This window comes from Podarcis liolepis, assembly GCF_965112155.1.
Source record: "Podarcis liolepis genome assembly, chromosome: Z".
In the NCBI taxonomy this organism is placed as follows: Eukaryota; Metazoa; Chordata; class Lepidosauria; order Squamata; family Lacertidae; genus Podarcis; species Podarcis liolepis.
Window position 1 is genome coordinate 40,449,182 of NC_139570.1, and position 27,575 is coordinate 40,476,756.

General features: G+C 41.5%; 1 protein-coding gene and 1 long non-coding RNA gene across 5 annotated transcripts in view; one reads left to right on the top strand and one right to left on the bottom strand.

The window, feature by feature from the left end:
- LOC310698639 overlaps positions 1 to 27,575 on the bottom strand; it is a 175,383-nt gene that overhangs the window by 131,479 nt on the left and 16,329 nt on the right. Inside the window, exon 4 of one of the 2 annotated variants that reach the window (XR_014521641.1) lies at positions 19,980 to 27,132. The exons of the other annotated variant lie outside the window; for it this stretch is intronic. This is a non-coding gene — a long non-coding RNA (uncharacterized lncRNA). The remainder of the gene's footprint in view (positions 1 to 19,979; positions 27,133 to 27,575) is intronic. 2 annotated transcript variants of the gene reach the window in all.
- Positions 3,508 to 23,907, top strand: ZBTB34 (zinc finger and BTB domain containing 34). Of its 3 annotated transcripts, XM_083485926.1 has the most exons (3): positions 3,562 to 3,695; positions 4,171 to 4,262; positions 14,249 to 23,907. In XM_083485926.1, exon 3 carries the CDS (start codon positions 14,271 to 14,273, stop codon positions 15,747 to 15,749), a length of 1,479 nt encoding a protein of 492 aa, XP_083342052.1. In that variant the 5' UTR covers positions 3,562 to 3,695; positions 4,171 to 4,262; positions 14,249 to 14,270; the 3' UTR covers positions 15,750 to 23,907. The 3 variants fall into 3 exon arrangements, with proteins under 3 accessions (XP_083342051.1, XP_083342052.1, XP_083342050.1); XM_083485925.1 differs by lacking the exon at positions 4,171 to 4,262 and having other exon boundaries at positions 3,508 to 3,695; positions 14,249 to 15,800; XM_083485924.1 differs by lacking the exon at positions 3,562 to 3,695 and having other exon boundaries at positions 4,221 to 4,356.

Sequence of the window (27,575 nt, forward strand, 5' to 3'; positions counted from 1 at the left end):
TTATGTTCAACGTTGCGCTATGGTGAATTTTCCACCAGTGCAAGGTTTCTCCTTGTGCAATTGAATGTTACCTCCCTCTTTGCCCCCTGCATGCCCACTAAATCTGCTCTGGGGGTTCCCCAAACACACTGGAACAATTTGGGAGATGGTGCAGGGCACAAGGTGGCAGAAGCGTTGGGAGAAAGGTGGCAGATAACTGGTTTGTGATATGCACAAAAATAATGTGATACTATTGTGGTGAACAACATGAAGACTAGCCTCAAGGAAGGATGTCCAATTCCACTCATCAATGTTCAAATGAGTACAGGGAAAAATACAAGGATAAGTAACTTAACACTGTAGTCACAACAAACAGAATTTAATCTCCCCATTTTGTCAGGGTATTCATATTTGGAAGTTTCTTTCCAAAACATTAAAAAGATATATCCAGTCTCAACAAATTTGCCCTCTATGCAGCTGTCATAACTGACATTCCGTGCTCTGGACCAAGAAGAATGTTTGCTTTCCAAACAAAGTGGGTGAACTTCAACTTAAATCAGGTCACTTTGCTAAATCCACAGTAAATTCAATATTCATGCATAAGAACCTTGCTCTACACAGTTTTGAAATAGTGAACATGTTGATTCAGTGCCCTTTCCAAGTTTCTTCACAGAGGGGATATTGTGTGATATATATATATATATATATATATATATATATATATATATATATATATGATCTGTTGTGCATGAATAGTTAAAGTCTAGCATGTAGAAAACCTGTAGAAAAAGCTAGAATAGGGATTCAATGTAAATTATACACATTTAAACATTTAAAACAAAAGAAACCCCTCTCTTAGTACCATGTCAATGTTTTGAACTAGCTGTTGATATAATCAAATCCTGAAGCAAAATTAAGATTAGGCTGTTCATGGTAGGATTAATTGTACTGTAATCATGTGGCATTATATTGCTTGCTGAATATGGCCATAAATACTTTTCAAATCAGAGAAGCATCCTATAAGGTCTATTGAGATGAGGTCTTAGTTAACATAACCTAACCTTTTGGTTTGCCTTTCTGGCCTTTGCTGATTTGCTCAGCTGGTCTGATGTGTTTAGAAACATTACTGGTACTTTTCTTCTTACTGAAAATATGTACATGATTAATTTGAAGCTGTGTGAAATCTTTGCTTTACGCTTCATAATCAGGCTTGCTAGTGATGTACCTGAGACACTTTGGAAATTCTACCACGTTGAACAGTTGTGAAAGTTATTTATACTGTATAGTTCACATTTCCTAAAGCAGAGGAATTTCTGGAGCATAGCACAACTTTTTTACCCTACATGCCAGTTTTAATAGGAAAGCAGAATTACTTTATTACCTTATTCCAACAAATACTAAAAAGCTCACAACCCACTTGTGGAGACTATCAGAGGTCACAAAGAAAGGAATATATGATAACAACAAGAAAATGAGGAAAACAATAAAGAGAAGATTGGATAGAACTGTGAATACTATTTGGACAGAACTGTGAATATTAAAGCAGCAGCAAGAGAGATGTTTGGATCCCTTTCTGAGCTCGAAGCATGGGTACCCCCAACAAAAAAATTAAAAATTTGGTTTTGTAATTTGGAACTAATGTGATTTGATTGGTTTGTTAATAAAAATTATATTTAAAAAAAAATACTAAAAAGCTCACACCATAGAAACCCACAGTGTAAACACCCACATAAATACTGATTTTTAAGTACACACCAAGCCAGAATGAATTGTGATCTTACTAACCTCCATGTCCCTGGAGATACCAGTCACTGAGAGTTCATGATTATAAGAATCTAATGCTCAGATTTAATCAGTTTATAAACTTTGGACCCCCCAAAATGGAAACCATTTAAATTAGCTTATTTTTGCAGAACAGGAAGACAAATACAGATTAGAAATGTTAAATCTGCAACACATGCTTGTTGTGGAAAACCCCAAGAAGTGTGATTTTTAAAAAACTTTGTACAGGAGGCTAGGTTCTACACACACCCCTTCTTCCAGACAAGCAATATTCACTATCAGTTAAATGACATATTCCAGCCAGGCAAAAATATCTGGAATGCAAAGCAGAGCTAGTGAGGGATGTGACCTGGAAAGAGAGGATGCGGACTGTGACATTTCAAACCAGTGTCCACATTTTTCAGGTTTTCCCCTGTGTGCAGACTAACACCTTGTGATTATTCTCTTATATATGCACCCCCTATTGGGTCAATAGGCTACATGGCAGTATAAGCTCACACAGTGCTGTCCTATGATCATGTCCCACCCACAAGGTTGGTAGTGGCCCCACACATTAGTAATATATTTACAGGAGGGCCATCTCAACCACCAAGGCTTGTTTACTACATTAAAAAAGAAATACTTAAAACACATTCTGATTTAATCATTTTGCTTTGAGTTTGTGGGCAGCTACTTTCAGTTTTCTTCATTTTTATAGCTCCATCTTTTTTATATAATAGCAATGTGTGTGAACGAAGCCCTGTTTTATTGAGTGCAACATTATCGAAGGAAAAAGCACAGCATCTTAAATGCCACTTTATGATCATTTCAAACTTTACACATTATAACAAAGCAAAAGTCCATTTTCACTTATCTTCCTGAGGGAAGCTTGAAGATAAGGGGGGGAGAGCACAGTGAAGGATCGATTTCGCCACAAAAACTTCAGGAGTGTAGAAATTCTGCATTACAAGGCAAATATTAATGTCATCCACTACTCTCAAGAAAGGCTGTTATTCCACCAAATAGAATACTCCCATACTCAATGTCAAGTTATTCAAAAAATAGAAGGTTGATGCTTTATTCAATAGTTAACATTGAGAAAAAGCATTTCACATTACGTATGTTTATATCTTCAACTGATGCAGCCAAGATCCTTCAGGTTATCTGAAAACGCTCATTGGAAAATGCAGATTGGTTTAAGTGCCAATGAGTTGCAGTCTGCAAATTTGGTTGGAGGCCTTCGCAAATGTTTGGTGACTAGCCAAAAGGGTACGGACAGCAGGCGTGTTTTTAAGCAGCGCGTTCAGGTAGTTTCTTCTCTCAGTTTTTCCAAGTCCAACACAGGTGCCAACTTGGACAAAGAGCTCCATTTAGAAGCCTTGTTAATAATATAGTGTTGTGTCCAATGTAAATCTTACTCGGAGTAGACCAATTGAAAATAATTAATAAAATAAAATAAAATAATGGAGATAAAGCTTTTTGTCCCCTTCAGTCCTGTTCGGCGCCCTTCCCCCCCCCCCCAAAGGAAATAAAAAGAGAGGGCAGGAACCTCTCCAGGTATAGCGGGTGTCAGAACTGCCAGCGGGGGGCGCGGAAAGATGAGAGCGCATGCGCACCCTTCTATCGCCACCCCTCAGCCCGTTGTTGTGAGGCGCCGGAGAAAGAGCGGTTGCCGAGAAGCGGGCGTGGCCATCGCGAGGGTGGGCGTGGCCGCGCAGGTCCGCCCCCGGCCCCACATGCCTCCTTGTCTGCCTCCCAACCGCTCCTCCCATTGCCTGTGGCGCTCCGGTAGCGGAAGTGCCGCTTCTTGAGAGTGGAGGATTCGCTTCCGGGCGCTGCTGGCCGAGGGAACTGAGGGGGGAGCAGCGTCGGCCGGGGGGAAGGTGGCACTCGGGCCAGGACCGAGCTCCCTCCGGCGGACCCGCCATGTGAGGAGACTCCCGACGCCCCCTCAGGTAAGAAATGCGGGGGAGGGGAGGAGTGCTGGGGTTTACGGTTCTTCCAGCTCCCATATTGGGCACGCCGAAGGCATCAAAGGACGGTGTTCGCAGCAGCACCACCCCTCCGCCCCCGTTAGGCTGTGGGGCTGCGAAGGTGTAAGACTCCTATTGGATGCAAAACGATGTAGGGATTAATGGATGGTGATTTATTTCATTATTTTATTTATTATTTTTTTATACCGCTCTTCACCTGAGGATCACAGGGTGGTTTAAAATATAAAAAGAAAAATGCATAACAAATTAACAATCAAAAACAATGACGGTCCTTTTGTAGGGGTTGATTGAATCCAGGTTAGTTCTTTTGGGCGTTGGGCTTTGTTCGTTACTCTTGCAAACATATCCTGCTTTTCTTCTTTGTGTCTTAGCCTTAAACTGCGTAAACATGGAAATCTATTGTAATTTGATGCACACACATTTCTCTTCTGCTCAGGCAACGTGCTTGGTTTTTCTCCCTCCCAAGTACAACAACAACCCCGTGAAGCAGACTAACTTGAGTGTGGTGTGTGTGTGTGTGACCCCAAGGTACCCAGTAATCTTCATAACTGACTGCTAGTTTATACATGGGTGTACTTGACATCAGATCTGACACTGAACCCCAGCACCACAGTGACCATGGGTAGGCAAACTAAGGCCCAGGGGCCGGATGCGACCCAATCGCCTTCTCAATCCGGCCCCCAGACGGTCCGGGAATCAGCATATTTTTACATGAGTAGAATGTGTCCTTTTATTTAAAATGCATCTGTGGGTTCTTTGTGGGGCCTGCCTGGTGTTTTTACATGAGTAGAGCGTGTGCTTTGATTTAAAATGCATCTCTGGGTTATTTTGGGGCATAGGAATTCGTTCATATTTTTTTTCAAAATATAGTCTGGCCCCCAACAAGGTCTGAGGGACAGTGGACCAGTCCCCTGCTGAAAAAGTTTGCTGACCCCTGACATTGACTCTGCAGGTTGGGCACTGGTTGTCTGTTGAGTATTTTGAGTTTCCTTAAAGAAGAAGCAACAGTGTGCTATAAGTGATAGATGAAACGGTAGATGTAGGGAGCCTTTGGCACTCTGGTTGCTGTGGAACTACAACTTCTCCCAGCCCTAGCTAGGATTGCTAGTGGCCATGGGATACTGGGAGTTGTAGTTCTAGAGGGCCAAAGGTTCGCCACACCTGATTTATGAAGTACCATCAGTGTTCATATGGATCCTTATATAAAAGTGTAGTTCCCTCTCCCAAGAGGCTTACAATCGAAATCTTGACAGGTGGGGAAGGCAGCGGAGTGGTGCCAAGGTAGCAAGGGACATATGTGAGCTGATACAGTTATGCATTAATATATTTTGTTCCAGTTCTAGTCTGTGGAATTGTGATTTAGTTGAAAGATTCATGGAAGAGTGGGCTTTGGTAAGGAGTCTGAAGAAATAGGGGAAGGAGGCATCATATAGGTGATCTGGATAGTGCTTGCCTGTCTGCAGTCTTTGCCACCTGGCCTGGAGGCTGTTGCTGCTCCACATTACTCCAAATTATTTATAACTTGAGTGGTAGTGACTGACCCAAGGTGAGCTTCATAGCCAAGAGGGGATTTGAACCCTTGTTTCTCAGGTACAATACTGACAACTGTACTACACTTGTATCATGGCTCCTCAGTAGCACAGGAAAGGTGCATGTGGCTCCCCTCCTTAGATGCGCTCCAGTGCAGGTGATGGAAATCCCAGACAGGTGTAAGTCCTTCCCAGGTTACCTAATTGGTTTCCCCTCCCACTTTTTCTACAGATTCTTCCTCAATACCAGTTTCTCTGAGTGTTTTTCAACTGAATCAGACAGCTGATGGAAAGTGGCACACAAATCATTGGGGGGAAAAGTTCCTTCTCCCCACACCCATTTGAGTACAGTATCTATGACCTGGTATTTGAAAACAATTAGTGCTGAATCTTTACTAATTAAAATCTGCCTCAGAATGTGAATACCATCATTTGATGGAGAGGAATAGATTCTGTATGCCCTATAATTCTGTTATGTTTGAGTAGAGGTGAATTGTGAAGTGTAATGATTATCTCATCAACAAGTTCTGTGGGCATCATTCTCTAGGTGTTGCATTGGGTTAATAACTTTAAAAGTGACCATATTAACTCCTCTCTACCACTAGAACATAGTCAACATTCCAAATTAGCTGTGCCTTTGTGTATAAGTACCTGTGCCTAAGGTGTGGTTCATTGTTCTTGAGTTTCCAAGCCTGTGGGTGAAGTGTACATTTGCAACTACTAAACTCAACTCTTCTGTTAGTAGAGCTTCCTCCCCAATAAGACTGGAGGTGGGGCAGGGGGTGTTCTTTTTGCAAACGCATGGTAAATGTAAATCCCTGGACAGGCCCAGCCCAAGAAATGAGCAAATGAGTTTGAATGGCAGCTGGCAGCAGTGCAATTGTGCTCTCGTTGTCACTGAGCTCGCATGTGCCTACCAGTATCTCTCTTGTGCTAAATCCACACCTGCATCACGTTCTACCTTTCTGCAAAAACATTTAGCTTTTCATTTTGTGTACTTGGTACAATTTTGGTCTGGGAAGTGGGAGTGGGGGATGTTGGGTTAAAAACCAAAACCCTGTTATAAATAACACATCTTTGTATTTACTTCTGTTGGTTATTTTCACAAAGTGTCCCAAGATTGCATTCCTTGTTTTATAGTAAGCTAGCATATATGGTTTATAGCAGTGGTGTCCAGATTTGATGAAGTGGAGGGCCATGAGGGCTGACCAAGGTTTGAAGTTGTTGATTGTTGAGCTTTTTTTGGGATGGAAGATTTACCCCAGGAAATGAACTGCCACGTGAGCAATGGACTTCGGACATGCCTGGTTTATAGTGTTACTTTTAACTATTTATAGTCCATAAATTATATATTTAACTGGCCAACCTGCACAAACCTATTGGTGATATGTGGCATACTGATAACATGTAAAAATGTGGGGTGAGGACATTTTTTTCAATTTTCCAATGCATCACTGTATGTGGTTCTCTGGAGGTGAATCTTCCTTGCAAGGCATGACAAAGCAAGTGACTGTTTGTGAGTTTGATTTATCATCTCTATGTGCTGACCTCATTGGGCCTCTCCAGTTTATAGACTTTTTTTTTTAGAAGTCCTGTTTATTGATTTGTAAAATGTGAACATAGTTAAATAAAACGAGAGTCCGTACGTTCAAGGCTGCTTTATCTTCTCTGTATATTTATTTGCTCTTATTGCTCACTGCAAGACCGAAATGCACAGCTCGGAGGCCCCCTTCTGCTCCGAAACCACATGACTTTTTGTGGAGGTATGATAAACATACACTGTAAGAAAGTACAGTGAGAGGCTGCCTTTTTCTAAATCCAATGGTTCATGTAGAAGCAACTACACCAACACAGGATAAACAGGAGGCAAGTAGAAAAGGTGCCATCAAAGCACCTTAAACAACAATTTCACATGCAATGGCATAGTTGAGCAGCAGAGCAGGCACTTTCCCTTAACCACAGAGCTGGTCATCTTTCTGAGTGAGGTTCTCAGTACATGTGACTGCACAGAGGAATAACTATAGAGAGAGACTGATTTATCAATGGCCCCTTTTTGAGATGGATGGTTTTTTGCCTTTGTGTGTGCCTGGCTTTTTGCGTGGCTTACAAGGATGGCTATCTGCATAGTGGAGAGGAAGGACTTGTGCCACTCTTCCACCATGCAGCTCAGAAGCTGTTGCTTGCAAAAAAAAAAATTAAAAATGCAAACCTCTAATATGTATGTTCTTGGGAGATAAAGACTGCTGCTACTTTAAAGTTAGAAACATTTAGCTTTGCACTTGGGTTTCTATAAATGCTTTGTATTTAGAAGATTCCAGAATCAACCTCTACCTTCACAGGTAGTCTGGGTAGCAGGGCTGGGGGAAACTTCTGCCTGAATCTTGGAAGAGTTACTCTATCTGTAGTAAATAGTATGGATTAATGGTTAATGGTTTTTTTCTGCATAAGGTAGCACTATATAGTCAACCAGTCCAGGAATAAGAAATCAAAATATAGTTTTCACACTTCCTTCTTTACCCAAAGAAACTGGCTCTTTCTGCTTGTAATTAGGCAGCCCTCATCTTAGGTCAGTCTTGCCCAACCTGGTACAGTGGTGCCCCGCAAGACGAATGCCTCGCAAGACAAAAAACTCGCTAGACGAAAGGTTTTTTCATTTGCGATTTGCCTCGCAAGACGAATTCCCCTATGGGCTTGCTTCGCAAGACGAAAACGTCTTGCGACTTTGTTAAACCGTTTAAACCGTGCTTCGCAAGAAGAAAAATTCGCTAGACGGCAAAAATTGCGGAACAAATTAATTTCGTCTTGCGGGGCACCACTGTAGCTTCTAGACATTTTGGACTAAGGCTTCCATCAGACCAGCCAGCATGGTCAGTGGTTAGGAGTGATGGAGCATATGGAGGGGGCACCAAGTTGTGGAAGTTTGCTTTAAGTATGATTAATTATGATAAATCTAAAGTTTTAGTTTTTACTCAGAGATGATGCAAACGTTGCTGGCAAATCAATGGACTACCAATTGAACAGGTTAAATTTTACAAATATCTGAGAATAGCATTTCAAACTACCAGCTCTTGGAAAACACAAGTGTTGTATGTGACTGTAGATGCACAACAGAGCTATAATTCACTCATCTCTTTCTTTTATGTCAAGGTAGGCCAGCATGCCCCCTTATCAATTCAAGTGTTCAGTTTTAAGATATTACCACAAATGCTGTATGGAGCACAAGTATGAACGTTTAACCGGATTGAAGCTTTATAATCTGTCTAAACAAAAATTTTGGAAAGTATTCTTGGCCTTTCAAGATGTGTGTCCAATGTACTTTTATGATTGGGGGCTGGACAAATTTCTGTTGAATCTCAGGTCTTGATATATAAGCTAAAATTTTGGTTAAAACTGCTGTTCATGCCTAAAGACTCCTGCAGCCAATCGGAAGCCCCGTTGGATTTCGGCTTCCAAAAATAGTTCACAAACCAGAACAGCCACTTTTAGGTTTGCAGCGTTCAGGAGCCCAAACATTTGAGAAGTAAGCTGTTCGAAAACCAAGGTATAAGTTTATAGGTGAAGAGTGTCTCTTGGCTGCTCAAAAACTAGTGTTGAATATTTAGAATCAAGGCAAAGTTTCTGTTATGTCTATAACTCATAACAGAAGCCCTTTCATTTGGCATTGCTCAGAGTTGGAATGCTGTATCCAGCATTTCTTCCTCCTCAATCTACAGTGAAATTGCAGTAGATAAATCTATGTTTAATTGGTTCTGTTTAAGAAAATATTGGAAAGCTATTTGTACAATTTTTCTACATTAGCCTTATTCCCCAGTGTCATTTTCTCTCAAAGATGTTTGTTGGTACTTTTTTTAAAAAAATAGGTTAAGTTGGGGCCCCTAGAAGGTAGGACAGGGTGATATATCAATATAGCATCCAAAACCAGTTTAATGATATTGGTTGCATAATTTTTGACCTGGCAATATATCGCAAATTGTGAAATGTGTGCGCTAAGCAAAAATCACAATATGGAAAAAACTGAAGTGAGACAATGCACCTACATAGCTCCATCCTTATTTGAGACATTGTGATATATCAGTATATTGTGATGTTTAACTGGTGATATATTGCAGTGTTGAAAATCAGATATCGCCCAGCCCTAGAAGGTAGGGTATGGACCATCAAATTATCTCTTTCTTGATGGGATCCTTGCAAAAAAAGGGGGGGGTAAACCGGGTGTGCATCAGTCCAGTTGAGCAAGTTTTGCTCCCAGGCAAAGTGGAGCTCATGAGTTCTGGCAGAATTGATCTGGGATGAGATCCTAAGTATGCACTCATGTGCTGTGTATCTTAAGATAATTTGGTGGGTGGCCTTGGATATGCTGTGTCTCAAGTACTTGCTGTTCATCATACAAAGAGTATACATGCAACTCTGACATTTAGTACAGAATTGTGATCACTTTGATGGGTAGGTTTCTAGTTCTCTTGATGGTGAGGATTTGTGCAGAAACTGGCTTTGAGTTGGTCATAATTAAGTATAACAGAGTGTGGGGCAGACAGATCTGATGTTCAGGGCACAGTTCATGGAGAACTTCTGTGGCAAAAGCATTACTGAAATGAAAGGGAGCTGTACAACAGCACACTGCACTACTTGATTTATTTTTAATACTGTACATATTTATGGTACTTTGTAAATGTGTCAAGGTCCATGTAATAGAGTTCTTGTTCCTTGCATGGATATATACCTGTCCCATATAGCTGTCACTTCTGTAAATTAACTCATCAAGAAAAGAACAGATTCCCACCCCCCACAAAAAGGTTGCATATTGATTTTATTAATACAGAATGAGCAAACTTGCATAACTTATTCTAACTGCACAATTTGCATTTTCAAGGCCCAAATCAGGATTTGGTTCTTTTATAGCCATTTCAGCATAACAGTTCAGCAATTTTGCTATTACAGTAAATGCAAATATATATTTAATTCATCTGTTGTGAAACTATTGTTATACCTTTGGGATCATGTACAGTGGTACCTCTGGATACGAACTTATTTCGTTCCGGGAGTCCGTTCTTACCCCCAAAACATTTGCATCCAGAGGCATGCTGTTCTGTGCAGGTGCTGGTGGTGGTAGCCCGCTTCTGCGCAGGTGGCGGAAAACTTTCCTTTACTTCCGGGTTTGCCGCATGTGTAGCCCAAAGCATTCCCAAAGGGGGCAGTTCGTATCCAGACGTACCACTGTACATGCCTTTAATTCCTAGGCAACCAGATGGCTCTGACAATGCACAGCTTTGAGACATCATTAATATGCAAGATGATGCATATGTATTCATCATATAAATCTATTTGAATTGGCTTTTAGAGCTCTCTCTGAGTGTTGTGGAATATATAGATTAGTTTTTGTGTGCAGTGTAGACCATATACAGAACTGTGCTTTTATATATATATATATATAAAAGAAGTAAATAATAATGTTTTCTCTGTTTGGAAAAAAACTAAATCACAAGAAGGAAGGAATTGTATTGGGGGAAGGAGAATTGTGCTGCTTTGTTCTTTCCCGAGAAGGTCTCATTTGGGTGGAAATAATTGAATTTTCCCATTTAATAAAAACTGAATATTGAAATCTACTTCTTAACAGTAAAGTTGGCTTGACTATATTGTCTGTGCAGCTCAGATACTGAACTGTGGAGGGAAAGATTCCGACGTTTGGTCAAATTGAAAAGATGGCAGCATTTTACTTCATCTGTCCTCTATTTGCCATTTTCTGTAGATTTTAAATTATTTCAAAATAAAAAAGGCTTTTGTGTCTTCCGATATCTGAGAACAGATGAAGTAGGAAACATTAATGTGATTAATTTGGCAGCAAAGATAACTCTAATGCTTACTACTGTATACTTCTGATTTTTTTGTATTGAAACTTGACTGTTAATACAGCAACTTATATTAGATAATTCCTTTTATATCTCCTTTATCTTAAAAGACAGTTTATTTATCTAATTGTTATATTTCTCTACTACCTCTCATGCAAGGTGATCACAGTAGCATATGTGGCCTTCCTATGAAAGCTCCCATCCAGGTACCAGCCTAACCCAAAAATGGAATTATATCAGGTGCTTGCAGATAATATTCTGTGCTGCCTGTAATATACCAACAACTAATGACCAGCAAAGCCAAATGCAGTCCACCAGCTAAATATAACATCCCATCATAATCTCCGTAAAACACCTGTTTTTGCATGCTTGAGATAGCCATAATATAGGGACTATCCAGCATCTGCCAAACAATAATATGGACCTGGTGGGCTATGCCTGGTTGTGTAAGTTGCAAGTCAGTGCCCTCTGCTTTTGGTACAGGTGTCGTCATCACTCACTCCAGTGTACCAAACTCTGGTGATCCCATGCCTATTGGTTTGGAAGCAAAATGGAGCCTGAAATATTTTCACCTAGGAGGAAAGGCTGCAGCTTTGGGGACTTTTTAGTTTAGAAAAAATACGAGTAAGAGGTGAAATGATAGAAGTTTATAAAACTATTAATGGTACAGAAAAAGTGGATAGAAAACTTTTTTCTCCCTCATAACACTAGAACTTGTGGACAAGCAGTGAAGCTGAATGTTAGAAGATTCAGGACAGATAAAAGAAAGCAATTCATGTAGCTCCTAGGTAAACTGTGGAACTTGCTCCCATAGGAGGCAGTGATGACCACCAGCATGGATAGCTTTAAAAGAGAATTGGACACGTTCATGGAGGAAAGGGTTATCAATGGCTACTCTGCCTCCACAATTGGAGGCAGAAATGCTTCTGAATACCAGATGCTGGAAACCACAGGAAGGGAGAACGCTCTTGTGTTTGCGTCCTGCTTGCAGGTTTCCCACAGGCGTCTAGTCCAGTGATTCCCAACCTTGGGCCTCCAGCTGTTTTTGAACTACAATTCCCATCATCCCTGACCACTGGTCTTGCTAGCTAGGGATGATGGGAGTTGTAGTCCAAAAACAGCTGGAGGCCCAAGGTTGGGAAACACTGGTCTAGTCCCATGAGAACAGGAAGCTGGACTACATGGGCCATTGGTCTAATGCAGCAGGCTCTTATGTTCTTATTGAGTCATAAATAAAAAGAGAGGTGTATTTAAAAAGAGAAGGGGGTGCAAGGGCTTATGTTCAATGACTTACAGATCTGTGGAATATTGGGAAGGGGAGAACACAAGAGCTAAGAGCATGCATAGACAAACTAAGACCCTGGGGCCAGATCCGGCCAATCACCTTCTAAATGCGGCCCGTGGACAGTCCGGGAATCAGTGTGTTTTTACATGAGTAGAACATGTAATTTTATTTAAGATGCATCTCTGGGTTATTTGTGGGGCCTGCCTGGTGTTTTTACATGAGTAGAATGTGTGCTTTTATTTAAAATGCATCTCTGGGTTATTTGTGGGGCATAGGGATTCGTTCATTCCCCCACCCCCCAAAAAATATAGTCCGGCCCCCCACAAGGTCTGAGGGACAGTGGACCGGCCCCCTGCTGGAAAGGTTTGCTGACCCCTGGCTAAGGGGGTATGACTGGCCTGCTTGAATTGCTAACAATGTATAGTATATAGTGTACTATAAGATCATTTATGGTTAGGGATGTGTGCTGTGAGGTTAAAAAACATCTATTTGTTCTTTGAGGTAGTTTCCAGAACACCACTTCTTTTCCATTTGTTATACAGCAATAAGGTGCTTGGGATCAAGGCTGGCAGCCAGCACAGTGTGTAGAAAAGGTTTCAGGGTGGTAGGAAATAAAGGTTTCCTCTCCCTACCCCTCCCACATGAGACCTGAACAGTTTTACATGGCTCCACACTTGTTCCTACAAAGCATTAGGGCAAATGACCATTTAACAGTTCAATAAATTAACTAGAAAATCTTTACCATAACCATAAGGAAAAGAATGTTTTTATGGCTGCTAATGTGCATTAACGAGGGATGCAGGTGATGCTGTGGGTTAAACCACAGAGCCCAGGACTTGCCGATCAGAAGGTCGGCGGTTCAAATCCCCGCGATGGGGTGAGCTCCCGTTGCTCGGTCCCTGCTCCTGCCAACCTAGCAGTTCGAAAGCACGTCAAAGTGCAAGTAGATAAATAGGTACCGCTCCAGCGGGAAGGTAAACAGCGTTTCCGTGCGCTGCTCTGGTTCGCCAGAAGCGGCTTAGTCATGCTGGCCACATGACCCGGAAGCTGTACACCGGCTCCCTTGGCCAATAAAGCAAGATAAGCGCCACAACCCCAGAGTCGGTCACGACTGGACCTAATGGTCAGGGGTCCCTTTACCTTTACCTTTAATGTGCATTAATAGCTTGCAATAAAGCAAATAACTTTAGTTTGGCAAAAGTTGTTTTTCTTTCACCTAGCAGGTTTTGAAAGGAAAACACTTGAGATAGGCTATCTCTAAACCACAAAAGGAAGGAACCTCAGTGTATTGCAAGATCATCTGTAACCCGTTGCATCTGTAATGTTGCATGACATACAAGTTTGCTTCAGCAATACTTGGGATCAACAGTCCTGCTTAAAGCATTTGTTCAGATTGTGTTTCCTTTCCTTGCCTGTCCAGCTCTGCACTCAGTGTACTCTTTCAAGGCTTGATTCCCAATCAACTAGGAGGTGAGAGTCCTTAAGATTTCTGATACGAACAAGTGTTAGTAGCTTTGGGTCACTGAAACTGCTAATTGCAAAATTATGTAGAGAAAACGTTCACTAGCAAACTACCTACTCACAAACTTGTCAGTTTAGTACTACTACATGTAACACTACACAAGTCATCCCATGTTACTTTGAATTTAACATTTCAGATGTATGTAAAAGGGAAAGTCTTATTGCTGCATGTAAAAACTATTGTTTGCTACTGCTTGTATTTTCGGTCTCAACAATGTATAGATTGTTTGCAGTGTAAGTTACTGTGCATGTCAATGGACTGATTTCAATCTTTAAAGCACCAGGCATTTTAAAGTTCTGATTTATAAGTACTTCTTTTTGTGGCTTTTGCAGGTTACACCATACACCAGAAGACATGGACAGCAGCAGTTTAATCCAGTTTGACGTTCCGGAGTACAGCAGCACCGTACTGAGCCAATTGAATGAGCTCCGCCTGCAGGGAAAGCTTTGTGATATCATTGTGCATATTCAGGGTCAGCCGTTTAGAGCTCACAAAGCTGTCCTAGCTGCCAGTTCTCCATATTTCCGTGACCATTCTGCATTAAGTACCATGAGCGGCCTCTCAATATCAGTTATTAAAAATCCCAGTGTCTTTGAACAGTTGCTTTCTTTTTGTTACACTGGAAGGATGTCTTTGCAACTGAAGGATGTTGTTAGCTTTCTAACTGCAGCTAGTTTTCTGCAGATGCAGTGTGTCATTGATAAGTGCACACAGATACTTGAAAGTATCCATTCAAAGATCAGTGTTGGTGAAGTCGACTCTGTCACTGTTGGTGCTGAAGATGCTCCGGAAAACCACAACGGTGTTAAAGATGACAGTTATTTTGCCAATCCAGTGGAAATCTCTCCTCCCTATTGCTCTCAGGTGCGGCAGTCTACTTCAGGCAGTGATTTAAGAATGGAAACAACTTCCAACAAATCTTTCCGTAACCGTCTACAAGAAGAAGGGCACTCAGACCGTGGTAGTAGCGGGAGCATTTCAGAATATGAGATTCAGATTGAAGGTGATAATGACCAAGGGGACTTGGTAGTCAGAGAGAGCCAGGCTGCTGAGGTGAAAGTTAAAATGGAAAAATCTGACCGGCCAAGTTGCTCAGATAGCTCTTCTCTTGGTGATGATGGATACCACACTGAAATGGTGGACGGCGAGCAAGTAGTGGCTGTTAACATTGGCTCCTACAGTTCTGTATTGCACAATGCCTACTCTCTATATTCCCATGGCTCATCACAATCTGCTAATGCACCTGACACCTTTGGAAGCCTAAGAAACTCAAGCTCTTCAAGATCCATGCTAGGTTCTCTTAGAGGCCGCGGCCGTCAAAAACGGATCTCTACTAGCTACTTGCATAGTGATGTTTCAGCACAAGGAGCTGATGGAGAATCTGCAGCGAATCACCCAGGTTATGAAAACAGTCCACGGGAAAGGAATTCAAGAGGTCACTGGTATGCATACAGTGAAAGATTAATCTGTATATACTGTGGGAAGTCTTTCAACCAGAAAGGGAGTCTTGATAGGCACATGAGGCTGCACATGGGAATAACCCCCTTTGTGTGCAAATATTGTGGGAAGAAGTACACGCGCAAGGACCAACTCGAGTACCATATCCGTGGCCACACAGATGACAAACCTTTCCGCTGTGAGGTCTGTGGAAAATGTTTCCCTTTCCAGGGAACTTTAAACCAGCACCTGCGAAAGAATCATCCTGGTGTAGCAGAAGTAAGAAGCAGAGTTGAGTCTCCAGAAAGAACAGAAGCCTATATCGAACAGAGAGATGATGATGCTTCAGCCCCTGAAACGCTGGATTATAGCATGGATATACAGACATCTGATTAAAATTTACTGCGTCCCTCAGTGCAACTCAAACAAAGCACATTGATCAACGCATTTCCTTCTCGTTTCTTTGATAAGTTTTGTAACAGGTATAACAGCATTGTCATTTTCCTGATTTTGCAAGTTTTCTGGTCCCTGTTCCTGGACAGAAGGCTACTGACTTTTTTTCTTTTCTTTGGAAGGAAGTAGGGTTAGCTTTACTCCTAAAAATGTTTATAAAGAGCATAATATTTTGCAAACAATACATGAAGAAGGAGGGAGGCTGGGGCTTCAACAGTGAAAGATACTAAAAACAAGCAGATACGGCTGAATGGTATAGCCTCTCCTTTTGTGCTTTGTGCAGCCTAATCCTATGTAGGTATACTTGGATGCAAGCCCTACTGAATTCAATAGGACTTGCTTCCAGTAGTGTGCTAGGATGGCAGCCTTAACAAACATGTTATGTAGGAGCATAAGGTATACCTCCCAGAGTCCCATCTATGTGTCATACTAAGTTGTGGGTTTGGGTGGGTGTTTATTTGTTGTTGTTTGAATAACTATTTTGATAGCTTTGAATTTTATATAATATATATTATTATATATAAACATATATACAATGTTCACTTTTTCTCTTTTGGTTGGGGTGAATGTAGAAGTATCTTAAATGGAAAGGAAAAAATCCTCTCTATAAAAGGCTTTCAACTTTTAATCTTCTCTTTAGGGTTTTTTCCTGCTTTTTCATGAAGCTTTGCTTTTCCCCCCCATGTTCATATATTGTGTCCAAAAGTGAGCAATGCTTTGAAATAACTTTGCTCAATAGCATGCATAAACCAAATGCCATAATTGTATTAACTTTACAATGGGGATTGTTTGGGTTTTTTGTCTAGAATATAAACTAGACAACCTGTGGTGCTGCCCCTTTTTTATATAGAAATGTGTTGTTATACTAGCCAACCCAAAAGTAGCATTGTGGTTTTAAATGTTTTTACTATCCTCAGAATCTACCTTCATTTCGTACTGTAGAAAGCATACCAGGTAAATCAGTCTTACTTTAATCACTCTGATTATATATAGTTGGTTTAAAGAAGGCTAAGCAGGACGTTGCAGTCATTTCTGCAATATTTCTGTACAGTGTTCTAGTGAATCACTTCCACAGAGCTGTTTTCAGGTGCGCCATAACTTCCGATTTACCATTTTCAAGTGAAATTAAAGCACTTGTATTTTTACTTTTTGTAACAATGCCATGCGGGATTTATGAGCAATATATCTTATTGTATTAGAGAAGTTCTTTTGGCTTCTCCATGATTTCAACAGCTGCTCAGTATTTTATTTTTCATAAAGAGCCAATGACAAACACATTTACACATCCTTTTAGAAATTATAATTTTTTCTCCTTCAGACGTTTGGTATCTTTCTAAAGTGGTGCTAACTTTTTTCTATTACATCCATAATAGATATAAAAAAATGTGAAACCTTACTATAGTGGAATCACAGATTTTTCCAGTTATTTATCTGCCAGAAAACACCTCACAAAAGTGTGAGCTGGCAAATAATTGCTGTATGAAAACTCTTATCAAGTAAATAGAATACAGATGTTTGTGAATAATATTTTTAGTACGTATATATACTTGGATATATTTATGCTTGGCAGAATGAGAAACTTCTTGGTAGATATATTCATCAGGATAGAAAGCTGTTAGTGACAGAAGCTGCATGACAAGAGAGACCCCTCCCCCCCACCCTCCACCTACCTGTCTCCTCTCCTGATTCTGCTTCAGTTTCTGCCTTATATTCCCTAAGCTAGTGCTGCTGTAGCTTTAAGGTTTCCTGGCAGAGCAGTACAGAGGCATTAAAATTATGCTGGTACAAGCCTGGGCAGTGAGGCACAGTGAGATGCTTACTTGGCTGGTAGCCATCAAAAAGGATCCTTCTGCGGGTACTGTATATGGAATTATTGGAACCCGTTTTCTCTTCATTAGAGTTTTAAATCTTCACCCACTTGTAGGAGCATTCTGTTCCCTCTTAAAACAAATTGGATGTTTGCTTCTTTCCCCACTGAGTGAAATAGGGAGCGCTGCACAAAAATTTGTTGACACCTCTCCCAGACAGGATATTCAGAATGTGTGGATTTCTTGCTGCCTTCAAGATTTTGTGTGTTTGTAATTTAATGTGTTGACTTTTGAATCTGAGCCTCTGTTCTTAATTCTTGTATGATTCCCTAAATTTCTCACAACTGTGAATTTTAATCACATAAAAGTGTATGGGTTTTCTTAATAGGAAGTCATAATCCTTCAAAATTCTCATTCTTCAGGAGCTACTTCTATTTTTCACTTATATTCTGTGATTTAAAACACTGAGAAAATAGCTGTGGTTATACTATGGGTGGCTGATAGATACAGTGTTTGGAGCTTTTGAAGATCTGTACAAAGTGTTCCATAAAAAGTACTTTAGCTGGAGAGCAAGTGATTTATACAATTTGTAACCAGCACCCCATATCAGCTTTCATTTTCCAAATCACTTAAAAAGAATGAAGCTTGGATGCTTGCAGTGGTTTTGAGGGCTTACAGCTTTGTTTGAGATTTTAAAAGAATAGACTTCTGCAGTATTTTTAGAATGGACTTTTCTTTACTGTTTATCAAAGCCAGTAATAAGGATTAATGTTAACAGTAAATCAGGTTTGTTCTCTAGACGCAGTTTTAGTTAGACAAAATGATCATCCTTTTCCTACTATAGCTGCCTAAGAGATTCTTTCCCAGGGAAACACTAACTTCCCTCCTTTTCCCTTTCTACTATTAGTATAAACAAGGGCTGGAGCCCCAGAAAAGCCAATTTCAGTGCACATTCCATATGTGCACACAGGCCTTTCCTGCTTTCTGACTTCCTACTACAGCCCCCACCCCACCCCCATCCACTTCTGAGGATCAGGAGGCTAGAGCGGTGTAAAATGAAATGGGAGGAATGCAGCTGGGCAGGTAGAATGGAATTGGTGACAGACCCATCCCAAGCATGCAGAGAAATGCTTTTCACAGGCCTCTGGATTTCCAGCCTGCTTCAGGGAGGGTACATGTCTGTCCATTCATTCTTATAACACATTAAGATACAAATCAATTTTATTCTACCTTTTGATATGCTTACATTTGAGACCATCAAACAAAAGTCTGGACATGCAGAGTTAAAAATGTAACCCTTTACAGGGAACCTGTGGTGTGGTGCCTTTTAAGCCACTTGGGTTTACGCCATAGTAGTATTAGTCAAGGAAAGAGGGGAAAGGCAGTTAACTTTGTATTTCCCTGACTTTTGTCTCTGTGTGAATCTTAAAAGTTGTTTTAAATATAGTTTTTGAATCTGTAAACATGGTTGAACTGGTTTGAGTTTACCAAAGAGTGACTTAACATAATTTTGGATATTTTTGATTGTACAGCTTTCAGGTTCAAATGTTGTGGTGGAACTGTTAAAAGCCTAGGAGTTATCAATCTCCTGACTTTCGAGAGATTTTTGAGTTCCATATACTCATTCATGTTGATGGCCAAATTCACATAATGCTAAATCACGGTTTAGTGCTGTGCGCATGAGCCTCAGCAAGTCCAAACAAAGCCTTGGGCACCTATACTTCTCCCTCTGATTTCCATGCAGCTGAAAAGACTTATGCAGCATTTAGCTTCACTTTCACAGAATCACTGGTGGTGATTTAAAATAAGCTCTGGTCAGTTTCTAAAGAAGGCAACTTCAAACCATAGAAAGTAGGGACTGCACTGCCCATTTTGCACAAAGCTCTAAGCTACTGTTCAGTGTAGCATGAGAACAAGACCGGTATGTTTTTCCTCTTCCTGCTGCCTATCGGGGTTCAAAATTATCAAGCCATAATATAGTACTGTAAAGATCAAGAGCTTCACTGGACATGTAGGCAGCTCTAGAGATCTAATCTGGAGTAGTTAACTTGTGTATCTTCCATTTGTTTCCCTGAATTTGAAATGTGCCTAAAGGCCAGTTCACAGAAGACACAAGCCACCTTGAACACCCATTTGGTGAAAAGGTAGGATATAAATCTAGCACACAAATACAGTGGTACCTCGGATTAAGAACTTAATTCATTCCGGAGGTCTGTTCTTAACCTGAAACTGTTCTTAACCTGACGCACCACTTTAGCTAATGGGGCCTTCTGCTGCCACCGCGCCGCTGGCGCACAATTTCTGTTCTCACCTTGAAGCAAAGTTCTTAACCCAAGGTACTATTTCTGGGTTAGCAGAGTCTAACCTGAAGTGTCTGTAACCCGAGGTACCACTGTAAATGGTGTTCTCATACACTCTGTAGGTGCATTTGTGTAAACAATGCAATATTCATACAAGGCAATTATAGGAGGTGCAGAACTGCAGACATGTGCAGTTTTCTATTTTAGTGGTAGTCCCATGTCCCATTTTCACCCCACCCCACATGCAGCATCTATCCTAAGTTTGATGCATCATCACATTATGCATTCACCTCCACATCATCAATGGGTGAAGATACAGCACAACATTACACACTGTGTGTACACATTTCTGAAGGAATTTGACATAGGAATACTGTTTTAGCATTCTACCCACACTCAGCAGTACCTCCGGAGATTGTAGCAGCTGGCAAAATGCTGTTTGATTGGAGGAGCTGCTGGCTTCCTGTAGCCTCCCAGTTCCCTGTCTCGGTTGTCTACATTAGTGCACAGTGTCTGTAAAATGGCTGGGGATTGCCTGTGTGTAGGGCAGAAAGTTTTGTGTTGAAGCAGCTTTTGTCTTCCTTGGGTTTTGCCCTAGATGTGCTGCAACACACAAGAGACTAGCAGACAAAGCTTCAAGTCAGGCAGCAGCATCTAAATCGTGCCTTGTCACATTATGGTTCCATGGTAATGGGGTGCCATCTTCTTATCCTTTGAAATTCATATCTTATGTCCACCAGGATGAAAAGCATGCAGTGAATTATTTTAGGTGAATTCTGAAAATACTGTGCAGTACTGATTGCTGTACAGTTTTGATTAGTGTGCAACTGTTAGTGTATTTCATTTAAAATGAACACAAAAGCCAAGAAAACCAGTAAGATTAAATATTGGGTTGAAAATATGTGAAATGCAGGCTGGTTCATAATTGAGTCTCTCAAACTACCTTTTTAGCTACATAGACAATGTGAAGAATAATAAAAACAGTGACAGTGTAATTTTTTTCTCCTCTAGATGTTTTAACCTATTTACAAACTGTGAAAAACAAAAATAAATTTTATACTTTTTGCTAATATTTGTGGTTTTAAGCAGCTGTTATTTTTTTTCTTAACTGGTTTATCTTCCATATAATTTCTATTGAAGTTGTAAATAAGACTCAGAAAATAGCTTTGTAAATACGTGAGATTTTTTTTTTTTAAGCAACGCAGCGCCTCACAGTTGGTTCTGTATTCAAGTGTGAATGCTTTTAATGGCAGAAAGGATACTGTCTTTCACTGTTGGCAGAATTTACTGTTTAAGTTGAAATCAGGGATGCTCATCTTAAGGGGAGACATGTGGAATTTCAGTAGCCTCTAGCCAGCCCTTTATTTATGCTTTGCAGCATAATAAGTTACCAGATTTGTCCATGTCTTGCTTATTTAGAGTTGTTGCAGACCTGACCTCTTTTTAGCCACAGTTCAGAGGTCAGGAGCAAAATCTCACCACACCACACCACCTTGATCCTGGCCAAGAGCAATGTTTGAATTGATGTTAATTATGAATAAGACTATAACCAGGTTTCCATCTGGTTCTTGACCTGGCTAGTTCAGCATGGTTAAAGCTAGTCAAGGCTCTTAATCATAGTTAAGTGGGAGGGGATAATGTGCACTCCTCTCAAGAGCAAAATCCAGCAGTCCACACATACAATTTCTTTTAACCATGGATAAATGTTCTTTTTACATATGCATCACCCCACAATGGCACAGACACCATGCATGTGGGAAAGAGCCAATTACCTACATGCAGGGTTGAGATTAAAGTGCACATAAACCACCTCTGGGATTGAGCACTCCTAGCCTAAATTGGATTATTTACAAGTCTCTTTTAAGGTTCCCAGAATAACTAAATATATTCTGAAAGTCTTTCATTTATTTCTGGTCAGAATTAAGTGGTTTTGATGTAACTGTTATGGGTTAACATAAGATTAGCACGAATTTTTAAACAAGGGCTGGGAGAAGAGAGTGTGACAGAGCTTTATCTTGACTGAAATCTATCTTATTTGAAATGTATGTTTTTAGTTTACTGTGACTTCTGTTTTATTTTTGTCATCTGAAAGGGTTTCATGTTGAAGCCACTGAAAAGGGACTCAAATATGCAACACCTAATCTATTTTCTAAGGGAATTTTACCCTTGAATGGTGCTTTTAGACTGGTCAGGGTTATTTATTAAATTTTTATATATTTTAAAGTATTTGGGAATTGTGTAAATCCTTTATATATATAATATATAGTATATATATATATATGAATGAGTCTATTTAGTTCCATGAATTGTAAGCAACAGTAATACTCAGCAACTGAACCCAAAGTTCAGTGAAGTCATTCAGAATGTTCAGAGTTTGGCAGTCATGCATCTCTTTTTTCAGTTAAATACCCTTAAAGGACTTAAAACTATACAGCCTGTTGCGCTCTCAGACATCCTTAAAATGGTGCATTAAATCAGTTATGCAAGCTTACATAATAAATGCTAAATGGAAATTGGGTCTGAGAGAGTTGTTCTGTGTCCCTACTTGGAGATATGGAGCAAAGTGTCAGTAACATGGCTGTGGTTATAACCTTTATAAATATCTGCTTTTAAGACACAGGACACAGCTGTCCTACTGTCAGCATGCTGCAGTGGTTTTCAAAATTTTCAAAGGTTTACTCAGAGTAGATCCATTGGAATGAATGGGCCCCAGTTAACCCAAATGACTAACATTGAATACAACCCTGTGCTCTGAAGAACCCTTGCATTCCCTAGAAGTTTGGGGCTCTTCCGTGGGAAAATGCTTGCCATTCCTAATACTGCAGCCAGCAGGGGAGTACTGCTTGCATGCTACGCTGAACTTTCAGTTCATGCAGGACATAAGGCCCAACATGCAGCTTGGAGAGCACTTAGATTGAACATGAGAATACATCCCAGAAGAGCTTTGCAGCCACCAAGCATGGTCCCCCCCCCTTCCCCACCTTTTACCCTAGAAGCCTCAAGTACACACAACAGAAGCAGGTACAAAACAGTGGCTCAGTGGGGTGGACAGATATTTAACATAAAGGTGTAGGGTGCCTCTGAACAAATACTAAGCCAGTGTTGAGGAACTGCTAGCCAGTGGGTCTAATTCATGCCACAAGGCCAGTTATCCACCTGATGTCATAAGCTAAGAAATTTAATTTTGGTACCAGAACTAAGCTCCAGTCCTTGCAAACCAAAATCCACTCCTGCTTCCTTCCCCTCACCAGTTTTGTTTCAGTAGCTGTGAGAGCTCTTTGGTGCTAGGAATAAGAAACCCTTGCTGGTCTACTGCAAGCCACCCAGTAGGTTCTGATCTGCCTTCCATTGTTCTAGAACATGCCTCAGAATCCAGCAGTCCCCTAACAGATCAGTCCAATGCAGGAAATAATCCCTGAAGAGTCAAAAGAGTGAAAACCACTGGGCATACTGGGAGATTAGTCTTTGGACTTTGCTGAAGGCCTGTTTACACATCTTTCAATTTAGAGGAGAAACTCATGGCTGATTTGCATGATCTAGCTACACTTGTTTTATCAGAAAATTGTACTATTAAGTAAACATCTACCATTTATAGATTGATTTTGTTTTTCCTCATAAATATTTGAACACTTTGAATGACTAACCTCAATGTCAATACCTTGCAATATTAAACCGGTAACCTCACAAACTCCACACTTCATCACCATATGAAGTAAATGAAGCTAGCTAAAGCGGATGCTGTTAAAAGCAACTAACTTGCCATTAAGGATTATTTTATAGCATGAAATGTTTTAGAATATTTATTCAAATGATTATTTTAATCTTGTACTCGGTTTTTTGTTTTGTTTCTAGATTTTGTGACATGAATATTTCAGTGCTGCTTTGTTTTGTTCTGATGGATTTCTTGTTTCTTGCTTGTAAATTGCCTTTTTTATGGTATAAATAAAGTCAATGGGAATTGCTGTTTATAAATTAAAATGCTTCTGAAGCACATATTCTGTCTTTGAATTCTTTTTTTTTTTTAATTGGAAGACTACCAATGGGGTTTTATCTTCTCCTTGTGACTGGCTAAAATCATTACGAATCCAGACCAAATTTGGGTTTTCCTTGCCCAAATGATGTCACTACTGTCCAAAACTGCCTCCTTTTGTCCATATTTCCCTTGTAAAACAAACTTCATAACTCTATGAGGTAGGTCAGTATTAGAATTTTACAGATAATACTAATTACAGGTGCTTAATTACTCATGCATCAGCACATATTAGTGCTACACTTGGAACTTTTCCATTCCGTAATATTGTGCCATTTTTGTTCCAACACAGGTGGAGACTTGCCAGAACTTGTTAAAATGTGAAAAAAGACCTAATCTGATTTGGGTTCTTTCTAGTGTAGCCTAGCAGTGTGCAGTATGAGGTTTAAGTGCACTAAATCACAGTCTTTGATTTTTCAGGAGACTAACCCCTACGTACATTTGTATCAATAAAATCTTAATCACCCTGCCCCCCATAAAGCCTGTGTATGTGGTGTTCCTTTGGGAAACCCCAGCTAGGGCAAACCCTTTACAGATCTCTCCAACATTGCCATTTTTGTGTAATGATCCTGTGTGTACCTTCACCTACTATGCTAGGGGAGGAGAACCTGTGGCCCTCCATATGCTGTTGAGCTTCAGCTCTCATCAGCACATATTAGTGTTACGCTTGGAACTTTACATTCCCAAATATTATGTTCTTTGTTTGTATAAATACAAACAAAATAAATCCTTCCTTACACTCTTCTCCACAGACTGGCTTCTGAGAGAGGGGGACAAGCAACTTGCCTGGCCTGGGCCTCCAGGGCTTGTTGCTCATCTACTTTTTTTTTTTTTTCTTGTTTAATGGATGCTTCCCCCTCACACTCTAGGCAGCATTGGATTGTCCACCATAGTGGCAGTAGCAGTATAATGAGAACTGCCACCCCAAAGGCTTTAATTTTCAGCCCTTACGGTGGTGGCATTGGCTAGGGAGGATTCCTAAAGATAGTCAACGTACAGGATGCCCATTATCACCTTTGTTTCTGAATTTCTGTTTAAAAGCCCTAGCCTGTATTATTAAACAACATGATGAGATTCATAGAGCAGTCCATTACTCAGCTGAATATAAATTAGTTTTATTTTCAAATGATATACTCTTACTTATTATGAAACCTTATACTACTATTCCAACACTGATGCAAACAATAAATACTTTTGGTCAAATTTCTGGATAGTCTATTAATTTGGCAAAGTCAGAATTGGTCCCTATAATAGGGTTGCCATATTCTAAAAGGCAAAAAAGAGGACACATTTGCCACCTTCTAGGTCAGTATTATCTACACTGACTGGCTGCAGCTGTCCAGGGTTTCAGACAGGAGCACTTTTCCCACCCCACCTGGAGATGGGGGCCTGCATTCAGAGCAGATACTCTGCCACTGAGCTATGGCCCTAAAACAGAAGATGGGATGAGCAGGGAGAGGTTTAAAGAGATTGACAGACCCTGGATGAGGCTTTCACAGCAAGTCATTAGGCAGAGGCTGGGCAGTGTAGGGTAGGGGGTAGAACACTGTATTTGGAGGGAGGGGGGGAGAAAGGGACGCAGCCGGTGGTGGAGGGGGATGGGGGAAGACCTCGGTGGGAGGAGGGAAAGCAGAGAAAAGACAGAGAATGGAAGAGGGATCCCTCCAGAAGGAGAGAGGGAAGGGAAGGAAGAGGAGAGAGGAGTGCTGGGGGGGGGCGTCCAGACAGAAGGCAAAGGACTGAAAAAGCTACGCAGTGGCGAGGGGGGCGGGGGGAATGAAACAGCAGAGAAAAGGAGAGGGGGGGGGGGAGCGAACAGAAATCGCCAGGGGGAAAACGTCAGGAAGCGCAGCAGAGATGTGGGATGTGGGTAAATCAATAACTCCCAGTTAGAGGAAAGGAGGGTCTCCCTAAGCCAAAGACAGCCTTATTTTATGGAGGGCGCCCCCAAAAGGGGAGAGAAGGGTGATTGTGCGGGGTGGGGAGGGATCGTTGGCTGGAAAAAGCGTGAGAGGAGGGATGCTGAGGAGGCGCGCTGGGGAAAGGAGCAGGGGGAGCCAGAGAGAGAGAAAGGCTGCTATTGATTTTGTCCTGGGGGGCTTCGATCGGGTGCCGAGAGATGGCTGCCTAACTCTCGGTCCCCCTCCCTCCTGATCTTTGCCTCCTTTCCCACACGAGGATTCACAATCTTCCCAGCACTCGCGCGCGCACCCCAACGGGTTTTGCAAATAACCACACGCTGCTGCAGCTGTCTTCTCCCCTCCATGCTGGAGCGTCTGCTCTCCGAGACTCCCTACTTACCTGGCCACACAGTGCCTTCCCCCTTTTGCCAGCAGCCCCCTTACTCCCACCCCATCCCCACCCGACCAGACCAGACCTAACGACAGCGCCTCTCTAACCTCCATGGCAACCACCACCAGCCCCGTCGCGCGGGCTGTCACTCAAATCCATGGCGGAGCAAAGCTGGGAGGGAGCGAACTACCGGCTGCAGCACCTCCAAACCCGGTCTACATCTTCACGCTCTCCCGCCCAAGCGCTTGAAACTGGCGCGAGAAAAGAGACCCAAGTGCTCCCCACAGTCGAGCAGCCAATCAGAAGTCGCGGTGACGATATTCGCCCTCCTTATTCCGCTTTCAGGGAAAGAGCAATGAGAATAGCAGAGCAGCACAGAGACTGCGGCGCCTTGCCGCTGGGTTCTAGCGCCCCGCCGCCGCCGCCGCCGCCGCCACCTACAAGGCTTGACCCAGCAAAAAACCTGGACATTTTGGGAAATTATAAAAATCCGCCCCCCCCCGAAAAAAATGCGGAACAATTTGCTGGGTGTGTCCGGGGAAAAACCGGACATAGGGCAAGCCTACATGTAGCGGTGGGAAGCAGACACTCTAGTATCTTTCCATGGATCGATGCTTACTGGATCTAAAGACAAAAGAATAGTTTTCTTCACCGAAAGAGAAGAATGGTGCAGCTCACAGAGTCTCCGAAATCAGTGCCCTTTAGTGGTAAAGCATCTCTGTATCTTCCATAGCGACATAGTGATTCACCGATTGGATCCCAATTTCTTTGCCAATGTGCTGTCAAAGTTCTATCTTCAACAAGAAGTACGTAATCTTGTCCACCTTCTGCCCAAAGACATCACACAATGGTCGCTGGTCTCTGAAGCTTTTGAGTTTGGGGGGAACCCCCTAACCCTAGAAATTAGAAAATGGTGGGATTTTGATTACTTTGGATATGAATGAAATTACATGCCTGCAGAACTGGGTCAGACGAGGAATCCCTGGACTGGCTTATGCAAACCAGCCTGGCCAAGCAGAGGTGTTAACATGACAAAAGGTGTGGATGGAGCATCCAAGAGGAATCTTGGGCCTGAGTGAAGAGAGATTGCCAAGGTGATGGTGTATGAGAGAGAGGTCACAGGAAAAGGATATCTTTAGTATGCTGGGAAGAGAAAGGGAGATCCATCCTTCAGCATTCTCTCTGGGAGAGATGCCTTTAGTGCTGCACTGCTGTGGGGTAATGCCCCTCTTGAAATTACTATGCGGTAAGATTTCGACTCCCTCCAGCAGACTGCAGGTGTAAATATGTGAATAAATCATATTTCTTAAAGCTATGACAGTCTCCACCACATCTTCAA

Coding starts and splice junctions, on each gene's coding strand:
- ZBTB34 (XM_083485924.1), top strand. CDS start 4,301: ATGGGTGTACTTGACATCAGATCTGACACTGAACCCCAGCACCACAGT. Junction 4,357..14,248: donor CAGCACCACAGTGACCATGG/GTAGGCAAACTA, acceptor TGGCTTTTGCAG/GTTACACCATACACCAGAAG.